We start from the raw sequence: 13557 nt of genomic DNA on the forward strand, positions 1-13557 counted from the left end.
TGTACTTAGCTCTTCCTCACAACCTCTCAGCCCAGTAGTCATAGGAATGTGGTCCACCTACACTCACTTCACTATTCGGGAGTGTGAAAATGTGCAAAACCAGACAGGTATGTCCGTACTAAGGTAAGTTTATGTCTATAACTGTGAAGGGATTCTAGAGATCACTGGGTTGGAACGCTCCATTTACAGAGGGGAAAACTGCGATCCATAGAAGTCAAGAAGTTTTTCTCACTGTGCCACACTTAACCACACGGGCTGAACTGGAAGCCAGTTCTGTTGATTCCTAGTCCAGCGCCCCCACCAGTGTAACTCACTGACTCACTCAGTCCTAGTTTCCTGCTCTATTCTAGAAATCACTTTCCTTAATAGAAATCTCTCCATCTCTTTATGTCGGTGTGTGAATAGCCGTGCCTGTGTCAGTGAGCATGTATGCGAATGTCTACGTGTCTCTCTGCGAGTATTTGTAAAGCATATCACTGGGTGTTTATGCCCTTTCTCCCGGGGAAAGCTCTAGGTAATTACAGCTCCTTACGTCGGCACCAGCGGTGAAGTCAGGTGAAGATCTTCTGAATCAATCATTAACAAACAAACTTGGTCCTGTCTTCTGTCAGGAAATGTGGCAAAATAATTAGGGTGGAACCAGACTCTCCCAGGGTCAAACTTGGTTCCAGGCAGTGCAAGAATTTAGAGACGAGGCTATAGGTGGCTGTGACAGACCAGCAGTGTACTGTCTCTACAAGGAGAATGTGCCCAAGCTAACACGGATACCGTCTTGGTTTTCAGCCTAATCATTACATCCTATGATGCTAACAAGAAAGGTTAAGTACTTCTCTAGCCTAGTATTCTGGGAAATCCAAAGAGAAGCCTAGCAAGTGTTTAGGGATCTATTCCGCCAGATAGAGATACAGCCAATACTTAGCAGATGATGTTTTCTCCATGTTATTCAACTCAGAGAGAGAGCTGTTTCATGGTAAGAAGTCTTCAGAGAGTGTGACGCATTCTTCCATTTTGTTCATGTAACTAACATTAAAATTCCTTTCACTGTTAGATGGCTTTCTTTCCTGCAAAGTACTGTCAGAGTTTCAGTATTGTCATCACCTAAGACTCCTAAATTCATAACCCCTCATAAGATGTTGTCTTCCTTTTTAAAGGCATTACATCCAAATAGACGGGGATGCTCGTGGATGGGAAGAGCTGAGAAAGGGTAGTCTGAGGGTGGAATGGCACCGCTTGCTGCTCTTTGATAACTGTTTATTTAAGACATGATTGGGCTTCCCTGGTGGCACAGTGGTTGAGAGTCCGCCTGCCGATGCAGGGGACACGGGTTCGTGCCCCGGTCCGGGAAGATCCCGCATGCCACGGAGCGGCTGGGCCCGTGAGCCATGGCCGCTGAGCCTGCGCGTCTGGACCCTGTGCTCCGCAACGGGAGAGGCCACAACAGTGAGAGGCCCGCATACCGCAAAAAAAAAAAAAAAAAAAAGACATGATTTTTCAAAGTGTCCTAAACAGTTCATCTCTAAAATTAGCTGACCAAAGTTAAGGCCAAACAGCATAAGGTGCAGCAGTAACAAATTTAACAAATGAAGAAAACTCACAACACCCTGTGAGTTATGTGCCAAAAAGCATAAATAACTATAACCTATCATTTAACCTATCATTCTATGGGAACCTGGAAAGATATCTTGTCCAACGATACACTTATTAAACTTTCAAAAGTTTTAATACAAGAAGGTAGATAGGAAGGAGAAGAAATAATAGGCAGTGTTTGAAGGAATGGGTTGGTTAGTCTTTCATTAACTTAGTTAACTCTTTTACCTTCTTTTTCCCTAAGGATAATAGACTGGTACCCAGTTTTCTTTGTACTAGGCTAACTCCCACTTGCATAAATCTTGAAGTCCTTTTGAGGGAATGTCTGATCTCCCCAAGTGCAAGTTGTATGAGAAGGAGCTGCATTCTTCTGTATCTCCCTCTCCAGTGCCCAGAATTCTCAAGCAGAAGTACCCAGTCAACCCTGACCTTTTTTTTCCCCCAGAACTCAGAGACAGCAGCTGCCAGGTGGAACTGCTGCCTGGTCTCTTCCTCTCAAAGGGCTATGCTAATGCGAGGTAGGGAATGGGCCCTTGAAAAATCGTTTTGCCATTCCTGAACAGTTTTACCTTTAAAAGATGCTTGTCTCCCCCAGTCCGAGCCCAGATCTCAAATATCCTGTTTAAAAGCTATGTATCCCCCTGTGAGGCTTTCTGGAAACCCATTTTTATCTTGTGTTTTTTAAAAAATTTATTTATTTATTTGGTTGCGCCAGGTCTTAGTTGTGGCAGGCGGGCTCCTTAGTTGCGGCTTGCAGGCTCCTTGGTTGTGGCATGTGAACTCTTAGTTGTGTCATGCATGTGGGATCTAGTTCCCTGACCAGGGATCGAACCTGGGCCCCCTGCATTCGGAGCACGGAGTCTTATCCACTACGACACCAGGGAAGTCCCTGGAAACCCATTTTTAAATGAACTGCTATTGACTCACAGACTTAGAGAACGAACTTACGGTTACCAGGGGAGAAGGGTGTATGTGTCGGGAGGGGGGATAGTTAGGGAGTTTGGGGCTGACATGTACACATTGCTAGATTAAAAATGGATAACCAGGCTTCCCTGGTGGCACAGTGGTTAAGAATCCGCCTGCCAATGCAGGGGACACGGGTTCGAGCCCTGGTCCAGGAAGATCCCACATGCCACAGAGCAACTCAGCCCATGCACCACAGCTACTGAACCTGCACTCTAGAGCCCACGAGCCACAACTACTGAGCCCGTGTGCTTCAACTACTGAAGAGCCCACGCTCCACAACAAGAGAAGCCAAAGCCACGACAATGAGAAGCCCTCACACCGCAACGAACAGTAGCCCCCACTCAATGCAACTAGAGAAAGCCCGCATGCAGCAGCAAAGACCCAATGCAGCCAAAAATAAATAAAATAAATAAATTGATTAATTGAAACAAAAAGTTCTTCAAAAAACAAAAAAGAATGGATAACCAAAAGGACCTACTGTATAGCACAGGGAACTCTGCTCAGTATTCTGTAACAATCTAATTGGGAAAAGAATTTGAAAAAGAATAGATACATGTAACAAAAAGTAAATTAAAAACTAAAATGTTCACTTATACAATATAAATAAATTAATTAACTGTTGTTACCTAAGCCGTGGCTGCATAAATCAAAGAGACGGGGTGAGGAAAGAGAAGGAGGCGGCACTCAAGCGGCTCTGCGTTAGAAAAAACAACCTAGGAGCATCTCTCTGGGCTGCATTTACTGCAGTCACCAATCTTCATGGGACCCATGGCAGGAAGGGGGAAAGGCAGGGCTTGTATATTTAGTACATAGATACATGCTGAGGAAGAACTGAAGGAAAAAGAGAAGAAAGTACAGCAGTGGGCCATGAACAGAAGTGGGCTGGCTGGGCACCATTCAGATTAAGAACTGGCTTCATTTTCCTACCTGGCTTTTCTCCTTCCAGAAGCTCGGACAGAAGCCAAATCGCCCACATTCATCCTAAATCAGGCTGTGGCTACCTTGCAGTGTCTTGGTTCTAGGAGCAAAGTGAAAGTCAACCTTGTATATTTGGAAAAAAGGCGAAAGGTCAAGCACACTCAGAAGAACCTGAGAGTCGTGCTGTTCCCCGCAGAAACAGCACTGCCCCCCCCCCCGAGCTGTCACCTAACCCTCACATCCAAGGTTCAGATTGGATCCCTTGTGACAGGCAAAGGTGAGATTGGAAAATGCGATGGAGGTAGGCGCTGCCTTCTGGCTGACGTCCTTGGAGGCAGGTAGAGCTTAATAGCAGCTAAAGCCTCAAGGAAATGGATTAGCTCTCTCTCTTTAGGCAAATCTATGTAAATTTTTAAAATGTCATTTTAGTGCATGGATTAGGCTTTTTGGAATTTGATTAGTATGAACTGATTCCTATGGTCTGTTTACCCCATGAGAAACTGTGGCATACAAGAGAAATAACATCAAACAAGTGTTTATTTCTCCAATGCTCAGTTTCCATAGCTACAGATGAGAGATTTGACAAGATGATCTAATTTCTAGATATGTAAGCCCAACATCAATATGTCAGGCCTCTCAAATAGCCCTTTCAACCTGCTAGTATTATTACAGAATAATCTCTAAAGGAGATTTCCACTTAAATATAATGTACCTAATGTTCCCTATTTAAAATGAATTATTTTGTAATAAAGCATCATCCCCTAAATTATCCATTTCATAACTTTGCATTTCTTGTAGACCTCCTTAAAGTGGGGGAATTCTTGCTCAAATATTCTTAGCCAAAGAAAAGCTAATATTGCGATTCCATCAGCACTGGGAATAGACTGCTTGTATTTACAAACTTGCTCCACCTTAATACTCAGTTACCTAGCAGATGAGACCTAAGTTGAGCTGCCAACAGGGATGGACATTAATTTAGAAGCTGGGCAGAACTGGAACTACACTGACGGATGAAAAGCCTATTAAGTAGATTTTGAAACAGTGGCTCCCAGGAGGTGGGAAGACATGCCACACTGAAATCCCATTATCCCTGTGGCTAGAGGGCACAGTTCTTCTATGCAGAGACAGGATCTCTAGGTTTTGCCTCCTCTTTCAATCATAATATCACTCAGTTTGCAAAGTGTTTTTCACACCTGCTTTCTCATTTTTGTTTCCGATCTTCACATCACTCCTGTGAAATAGGTAGACCAAGAATTATTTTATTATAACCATCCTGCTGATAAGGAAACCAAAACTCAGAGAACTTATATGTTACTTTTCCAGAGTGAGATTTATCTTCATCTCATCTGACCCAGAAACACATATGCTGTCACTTCAGAGAACTGACTGGCACTATGCTGAAAAAAATGCCACATAATTCTCTTGTTTTTCCTTTTGAGCCTGTTGGCTCTTTGTCTCTGCTTATCTTTGCCAACACTGTCTTCCTGACTAAACAGATCAAGGACTACTTCCCCTATAATTTGTGTACAGTACCTGGTACTGTGCCCACTGGCCTCTGAAGTAAAGAACTGTCATTTTCACACAGACTTAAGACCTGGGAGAATAATTCAGAAAAGTCAAGTAGGACGTACAGATCTCAATTTAATAGGCAATGACAGGAGGCCATTAAAAATAGAATAGGAACCACTGTTGGAACTGGATTAGATCAATTTGGGAGGCACGTGAAGGTGGTTCCAGACCACAGCCAGCATCCATCTGCACCCCATCTTTTCCACAGCTGTTTGAGTCACCATCACCTCTCATTTGGATTCTGCGAGAGCCTCCTAACAGGTTACTCTGCTTCTCCCAGGCCCCCCACTACAGTCTGTTTCCAACTCAGCAACCCACTGATCCTTTAAAAACAAAGCCATCCGGTCACTTCTCTGCGCAAAAACTTGCAACGGATCCCCACTTCAAGCAGAACAAAAACCAAAGTCCTCAAACTGGCCTACAAGGCCCTAAGTGATATGGACCCATTTCCTTCAGAAACTCCCTCATCTCCTGACTGTCGCCTTGCTCACTCCACTGCAATCTCTCTGGCCTCTGCGCTCTTCCTCTAAAACTAAAACATGCCAGACACACTCTGCCCCAGGGCTTTTACACTGTTCCCTCTGCCTACTTCCCCAGCATCTGCTTGGCTAATCCCCTCACCTCCTTCAAGTCTCAGCTCAATTCTCATCTTCTCAATGAAACCAGCCTATCCTGTAGGTCGCCCAACCACTGCCCACCCGCACCCCTCCGACTGCCCCCTTACCTTTCTCTACTTTGTTTCTTTTCGTAGCACTTATCCCCTTCTAACAAACCATAAAACTTACTGTACTTATTGTCTGCTTCCCCCAGTCCCCCCTCAGCCCTCCTTCCCCCTTGCTTGTTCCCATGGTAGAAGGTACCCAGCTGATATATCCAAAGTACGGAAGCAGTCCCTGGCACATACTAGATATTCATTTTTAAATATTTGCTGAAAGAATGAAATTGAGGGGTACATGAAGCTGGGAGTTCTCCCCTTCTTCCAGCTCCCCCTTTCCCCAAACCTCTCTCAAAGTCGTTGACTTAAGACTCCACTAGACAGACCTGCCGCAGTCATTAAGGCAAATTATGCTACTTCATGTTCTTCCTTGGACTTTGGAGCCATCTTTTTTAAAGAAGGAAACTTTCAGTGGTGCTACACCCTCCATCCTTATTATCATTATGCCCTTACGAGTATGGCCATACTCCTTCACTCTGAACGTACATTAGTCAAAGGCGCCATGGGAATTTAATCCATATCTTATTAGTATCTCTATCCTCATTTATTCTTTGGCATTATTAAGGCCCACACTTTAAACCTATGGACAGATCGATGGGGCCACAGTTAGAAGTTCATATCAGCTGGGTAGAGCTAGGGTTTTGTCAGGTAAAATCAAAGGCAGGATAAAGTTTTCTCAGTTGTCCTTTCATTGTTTCTTTCTTGTTTTATAGCTTTTTTACCAGGGATCTCCCACTGTAAGGTCTACCCAGTGATGGGGGCTTCATCAGAGACTTTTCCCACCACTACCACCTTCGTAACTCCTGGGAAAAAAAGGAGAGAAAACTACAAGGATTGATGATTTTTCTAGTCCTCTGAAACAAGGTACAGAATAAGTAGAGGTAAGACAAGAACGGAAAGAAAAAGAAACATTTTCAGTCCCAACACCTGCCTGGGTCTCCTAGGATTTTCCTGGAGGTTGAGAAGTTACACAGTTTGCATTAGAAAATCACTCCATTTCTTATGGAAAAAAAATCAGCGTCTCTATGAAGAAGGTCCCAGAAATGTTTGTAGCTTGACACTATTAATAATCCTTCACCTCCACACAAGTTGAGCTCACCTTGTAGCCAGATTCGGGGACAGCATAAAGGGTATTGGTGTGGTGGGTAATTCCAGCCATCGTGTGAATAGAGAGGCGACATTTAAACTCTAAGCACTCGTTACAGTGATGACAACAACCAAGAAGCATGTTTTCATCTGCATTGTTTTTACAAAGAGCCCTCCCTAAATTGGCCAGGACTCAAATTCTGTAAGATTTCAGTTTGGGTTACATCCCAGTTCCAACAGGAGAAACGTAAATAGGAGATTAGTAATAACAAGATGCACATGAGCCATTTGTCCCCAAATTTGGCTTATGACCCAAAAACAACGGCAATTTACCTCTGTCCCTCACATGCCCCACTAAATTGAGAAGAGCATAGGAAATGTGATTTGCTAATCCCATACAGTATGTGTGTCGAGGCACAAGGACAGAGACCCTGAGAGGGCTGCTGGTGACAGACTCCCTTGCGTAACTTTTCTTTCCATGAAAGCAGTGCAAGAATCAATCCTACTTGATCATGGAAAAATTCCAAATCCTAGTAAAGGTGACTCTGGGAAGAGACTGCAAAGGAGGTTAGAGCAGAGCCCATGATGCCTACTCCACTCCTGACTCTGAACTGGAAGTTCAGCCTCTGTCTCTGAATCAGGCTGGGCCCCTATTCGTCTTGTGAGCCAGGAGACCTTCAAGTCAAAAGGTCAATCTTTTCCTTCTCTCAAGTTCTCTTTTCTCCCTTTTCTATTCCTCTCTCTCTTTTTAGACACAGATGAGGACCTAGAGAAGAGGCAGAAATGGAGCATCGTGGTCAAATTTCTGATTGCAGTCACCTTGTTGTTCAGGGGAATTGCCATTATAGTGTTCATCATTTTTGAAGTCCCATGCCCTGTAAGTTTGCTGATGTACTGGGTCCTTGGGCTTGATCTATAAACACCTCCTTCTGTCCCAGAGGCAGGCTGGCATAATGAGAAAAGCACAGACTTTGGAGTCTGGACACACCTGCCACTCTACACTCACTAGCTGAGTGGCTTTGAGAAGGTTGTTTGCCTTCTCCAACTGCAGCTGCCTCATCTTTAAAATGGGACTAATGAGATTTGCCTCTCATGGTGGTTATGAAGTTTAATGGAGATTCTGTGGGAAAGGCTCCTGACACGTAGAGGTGCTTGCTAAATGCAAGTTCCTTTCCTCTGCTGTACTTGTGCATTCTCTAGGGAGGATAGAGCCAATAGGAATGTATATTTTCTTTTTCCTTAGAAGAGATGATTTTCAGGAATTCCCTGGAGGTCCAGTGCTTAGGACTCCATGCTTTCACTGCCAGGCCCGGGTTCGATCCCTGGCTGGGGAACTAAGATCCCATAAGTCGTGTGGCACAGCCAAAAAAAACAAGAGAGATGATTTTCTTTAAATGGCCCGATGTGAGGTTTGGAAGATAATCAGATGCACAGCAGCCACCTGAAGTTAATACCAGGTCATTTTCTCCCTTCAGAGTCAATGCCTAGGAGCCAGAGAGCTATGCCAATGCCAGAGGTTGTGGAGAAGGCAAGGAAAGGAAGGCCAGCAACCTGGTGTAGCTGAATCCCAGACTGACTCTCAGCCCAAAAAGGAAAGTGTTCTCTGTATGGCTATTGTCATTTGCCTAGAGAAAATGGGGTTAATATATAAATCCTGCGAGACAGGAAGCTGCTTTAATTATGCAGCAAATGTGGGTAATTCTTTTATGTGTCAGGAAATGGGCAGGTATTTGTACTACTGTTTTCTTAACATCTGCAGGGTCATAATACAATAGGGTACTTATTGAAAATAGCTATTTATGGGCATCAGATATAATAAATCAGAATGGCTAGAGTGGGACCAGGAATCTTATTTTTAAGATTTTTGTTCACTGGACCACCAGAGAAGTCTTTTTTTTTTTAGATTTTTAACAAGCTCCCTAAGTAGAGGTGGTTTTACTGTGAAATTAATGAAGCTTAAACTCAGGACCCACGGGACCTGCACAAAGGCTTTGAATCCAATTTGTATTTTTAAAATCTGTATTCTTTTGCTTTAAAAAGGGTCCCTGAAATTGTAAGAGCTTCAGAGCCCACAACCTACGTCTCCATCCCTGCCCCTGGGTAACTCTGACATACAATGGGTAACTCTGACATACAACACAGTTCAGGAACCACCACACTTGAACACAGCCTGAATACTTGGCAAAGCACCTTCTTTCTTCCCTGCCCTGGGGTTTCCTGGCAGGATTATAAATCCATATTGCACTTTAGTGTGTAAGTCAGACACCACACCACCGGCTCAGCATGGCTGCTTTAAATAGTTTTCCCACCAGGAATGGACTCAGCCTTTGACTACAAGAAAGTGATGGGTGCCTTCTCTACATCTAAAAACCCACTGAAACAAAGAGATGAGGTCTCCAATACTTTTTTAAATTAAAGAAGGTGGCCACTTTTGTAGAATTACAGCACTGAGAATGGGTCTCAAAGATTATATAGTCCAGGATGGGACACACTCTTTAGTTCCATGTCAACCGCACATATCAATAATCAAGCAGAGGACTTCCCTGGTGGCGCAGTGGTTAAGAATCCGCCTGCCAATGGAGGGGACATGGGTTCAATCCCTGGTCTTGGAAGATCCCACATGCCGCAGAACAACTAAGCCTGTGCGCCACAACTACTGAGCCTGCGCTCTAGAGCCCGTGAGCCACAACTACTGAGCCCATGTGCTGCAGCTCCTGAAGCCTACGCACCTAGAGCCATGCTCCACAACAAGAGAAGCCACCACAATGAGAAGCCGCGCACCGCAACTAAGAGTAGCCCCCATTCACCGCAACTAGAGAGAGCCCGTGTGCAGCAACGAAGACCCAATGCAGCCAAAAAATAATAATGATAATAATAATCAAGCATAGTGCAACTGGAAGATGAATACATTCCAGAGGTCTAGTGCACAGCATAGAGATTACAGTCACCATATTGTACACTTCAAAATTGCTAAGAGACTAGATCTTATACATTCTCACCACAAAAAAGTAATTATGTGACGTGATGGAATGTTAGCTAAAGCTACCGTGGTAATCACACTGCAATTTACAAATGCATCAAATCAACACGCTGGACACCTTAAACTTACACAATGTTATATGAAAATTAAATCTCAATTTAAAAAAATCAAGCATGGGGCTTCCCTGGTGGCGCAGTGGTTGAGAATCTGCCTGCCAATGCAGGGGACACGGGTTCGAGCCCTGGTCTGGGAAGATCCTACATGCCGCAGAGCAACTAGGCCCGTGAGGCACAACTACTGAGCCTGTGCGTCTGGAGCCTGTGCTCCGCAACAAGAGAGGCCGTGATAGTGAGAGGCCCGCGCACCGTGATGAAGAGTGGCCCCCGCTTGCCGCAACTAGAGAAAACCCTCACACAGAAACGAAGACCCAACACAGCCAAAAATAAATAAATAAATAAATATTTAAAAAAAAAAAAAAATCAAGCATGGCACTCTTTCCACCCAGGCATGGCATCAATCTTTTTTATCACAGTGCTTTAGGTATCCAATGCCAACTTATTTGTCATCTCTGGTCTAGGTTAATATTTTCTATAATCCTGTTTCTGCTAATGTTAGATGATGAGCCCAGGTAAATCAGTATAATTCTATAATTTAGTGTATTTTTAGTTCTTTAATCCAATCAACATTATCATTTCTACTGAACATTGAAAGAAATAGGCCTGAAGGGGACTAAAAAGTCTAGTCCAGAATTAGAAGAAGCCACGTAACAGCAACTCTGACTGAATTTCTCCCATGAACAAAATAAGATACTAAATGATAAAGGAATTAATTTTAAAAAAGAAATTTTATACACACTGCCTCATTTGAGCCTCATAAAAATCCTGGGAAGTAGCTAGGGTAGGTATCTACATCTTACTGATACTTAAACTAAGGCTTAGAAAGGTTATTGACTTTCCCATGGTCACACACCTAGTGGAAACAGAACTAAAATTCAGGTCTTTTAATTCCTATACTGGATTTATTGGCATATTCATCTCTTCCACAAAATTTTACTGAAAGCCTTGAAGTTCCCTGCCTTCAAGAGGCTTAGAGTCTATGTTCATAAACAGTTAAGCATTTAGAAAGTACATACAAAATCAGGTGGGGCACGGTATAATGAGAGTGGGATGGGATTAGTAAAAAATATGTGGTCCACATTGACCCAGATCTTTGCCCCTTCTCAAACAGAGTGAGATTGTTTGGGCCTGATTCCAGGAATGAAGTCGAATCCCTGTGCATCTGGGATCCAAAGTAGCTGCACATCCAGGGCCCTTTCCATTCAAGGCAAATCGGTCAAACAAGGGATGGCTGGGCTGTTTATTAGGAGGTTATTGGTTTCAACAAACTGTAGGTTCTCATACATAAGTGCACTTTGCTGATACTTTCGCAGTGTAAAGCACAATAACTTTTCCTAGAATTGATGGGTAACAAAGGCGAAATGATGTGCACAGGGTTTAGTACTAAGCTATCTCTTTGTTGGTACATTAAGAAATACCCATTTGCATCCTTCTTTATCTTTCATATTTCCTTTCAATCTCTAGCTTGGACAAGATGCTCCCAAATCATCAAGCCCCAAGAAAGCTGCAGAGATCACTGTGGTCCATGAGACATACTTCTGAAAAGTTCTGCTCTGCCTCACACACTGAATGAAAGATACTACATTGTCTTCTCCCCACTATTAATCAGTATGGGCAGATTCTTGCTAATCTTACCCTCGTATCTTCAGCAGGGACATTACGACCAGACAGTAATGCCAGGCCAATGAGGGGGAAGCCTGGGCTCCAGAGTTACTCTCATGCCTTTGCTACTGACTTAGCCACAAGCCTCTGAAATTCACTTGGTAATCCCACAAAAAATGGATATTTTTTTCACCCCATCAAATGAAAACAAAAAGTCTTCCCTCTGAGCACTATGAATGGACCCACTACTCTCTTTGACAAAAGGTTTAAACACAGCCTCCAAGGAACTGAGCAAAGCAGCCCTTGGTGGGGCACATTCACCAAGTCCTCGATTGTCCTCTCTGCTGACCTCACGCGCACTGGCTCTCAGCCAGCTGAGGGTGGGGCTCCTGTTTTCCCAGGCTGGCATTCATAGGGCTTTATGACTTAGCCTCTGCCACTACATGCAGCCCTCCACACACTGGGAAAGGGAACGTGACCCTAAGCGTTCCAAAAGTCCTCCTCGTGACTCATTCCCCAAAGCACTTAGGGACTGCGTACAAATAGGATCCAGACTGGGAATTCCCTGGTGGTCTAGTAGTTAGGACTCGGCACTTTCACTGCTGTGGCCTGGGTTCAATCCCTGGTCAGGGAACTGAGATCCTGCAAGCTGTGCAGCACAGCCAAAAGACAAAAGCAAACAAGCAAAATCAAATAGGTTCCAGACAAGGTCTGCTGATAATCCAGAATTCCTAAAGTTGGTCTGACATTATACCTTACCATCACAGTGAGCCGCAGACATTCTGAACAAGGATTCCAGAGGAACATGATTATGTGCTCTTTCTCACAGAGGCATGGCTATAAGTCAAGTCTGACTTACTTAAATGAGTTTGGTGAGAAAGTGAAACAGCTGGTTTTTATTTTAATACTCTATGCAATATTTTACTGTATTTCTTAGCTGTGGTTTCTTCCTTGCCCTTACCTCAGCTAAGAGATAGTTTAAGAAAGGCTCAGTTTATAGAATTTATTATGAAATTAGATTTTTATTTATACATTGTAATTTTTCATAAAACTCAAAACTATGGATTACAATGCATGACTTTTTACAATGAAACAAGACATCTACAATCTATTTTGTGTATCAAAGAATATTCTACTTGTTTTACCATTATAAATTGTCCTACTTGCGAAATTTTCTAAACATGTTAAGTAAAAAACTGTCAACTAATATATCAATACTTTCAATGTTAAGCTAATTGAGTATTACCTAACAATGAATTTTTGCAACAACCTTTTTTTAAAATTAATTAATTATTTATTTTTTATTTTTGGCTGCATTGGGTCTTCATTGCGGTGCACAGGCTTCTCACCATGGTGGCTTCTCGTTGCAGAGCATGGGCTCTAGGCACGCGGGCTCAGTAGTTGTGGCTCGTGGGCTCTAGAGCGCAGGCTTGGTAGCTGTGGCGCACGGGCTTAGTTGCTCCGCGGCATGTGGGATCTTTCCAGACCAGGGCTTGAACCCATGTTTCCTGCATTGGAAGGCAGATTCTTAACCACTGTGCCACCAGGGAAGTCCCCAACTAATCTTACAAATTCAAAATTACTACTCAAACCTGTGTTCTAAAAACTGCATTTTGGAAATGTTTTTATTATGATGGTGGCATGAAACAGCTGACCTTAAAATAGAGCTTCAGTGAAAAAGGGACTGGCATGAGGGATACAAAGGGTGTTGTCCTGATTCTTTTCATGCGTCTGAAACCATTCCATTTCATTTTGGTGAAATGTGCCTATTCCTAAGTAATTGTTTTCTTAATTCTCTGGTAACAACAACAACATATACAAATCATATCCTCCTTTCTTTCACTTTAAGTACTGTCCAAAAAGGTACGACATCTAGCCTTAAGCCCTGATTTGATATTCAAGCTAACCCTAGAAGAGACGGAACCAAGCATGGATGATGATAATTTTCAAGGAAGCCCTAGAGATCCTCTAGGTGCCCTAAAGTTCCACAGAGCATGCTTTGAAAATACGTTAGGCGG

The 13557-nt window shown here is 43.3% G+C and overlaps 1 protein-coding gene across 1 annotated transcript; it reads left to right on the forward strand.

Annotated features, from left to right (window-relative positions):
* Window positions 1-46: 46 nt before the first annotated feature.
* CUNH17orf78 (chromosome unknown C17orf78 homolog) lies at window positions 47-12699 on the forward strand. Its single transcript, XM_027087094.1, is given in 7 exon segments — window positions 47-107; window positions 3461-3748; window positions 6469-6560; window positions 6562-6619; window positions 7594-7718; window positions 8317-8439; window positions 11402-12699. Coding segments are annotated over 7 exon segments (825 nt in total). The 3' UTR covers window positions 11480-12699.
* The last annotated feature ends 858 nt before the right edge of the window (window positions 12700-13557 follow it).

This window comes from Aethalodelphis obliquidens, unplaced genomic scaffold (genome assembly GCF_003676395.1).
Source record: "Aethalodelphis obliquidens isolate GAN/ISIS:26980383/991018 unplaced genomic scaffold, ASM367639v1 scaffold58, whole genome shotgun sequence".
NCBI lineage: Eukaryota > Metazoa > Chordata > Mammalia > Artiodactyla > Delphinidae > Aethalodelphis > Aethalodelphis obliquidens.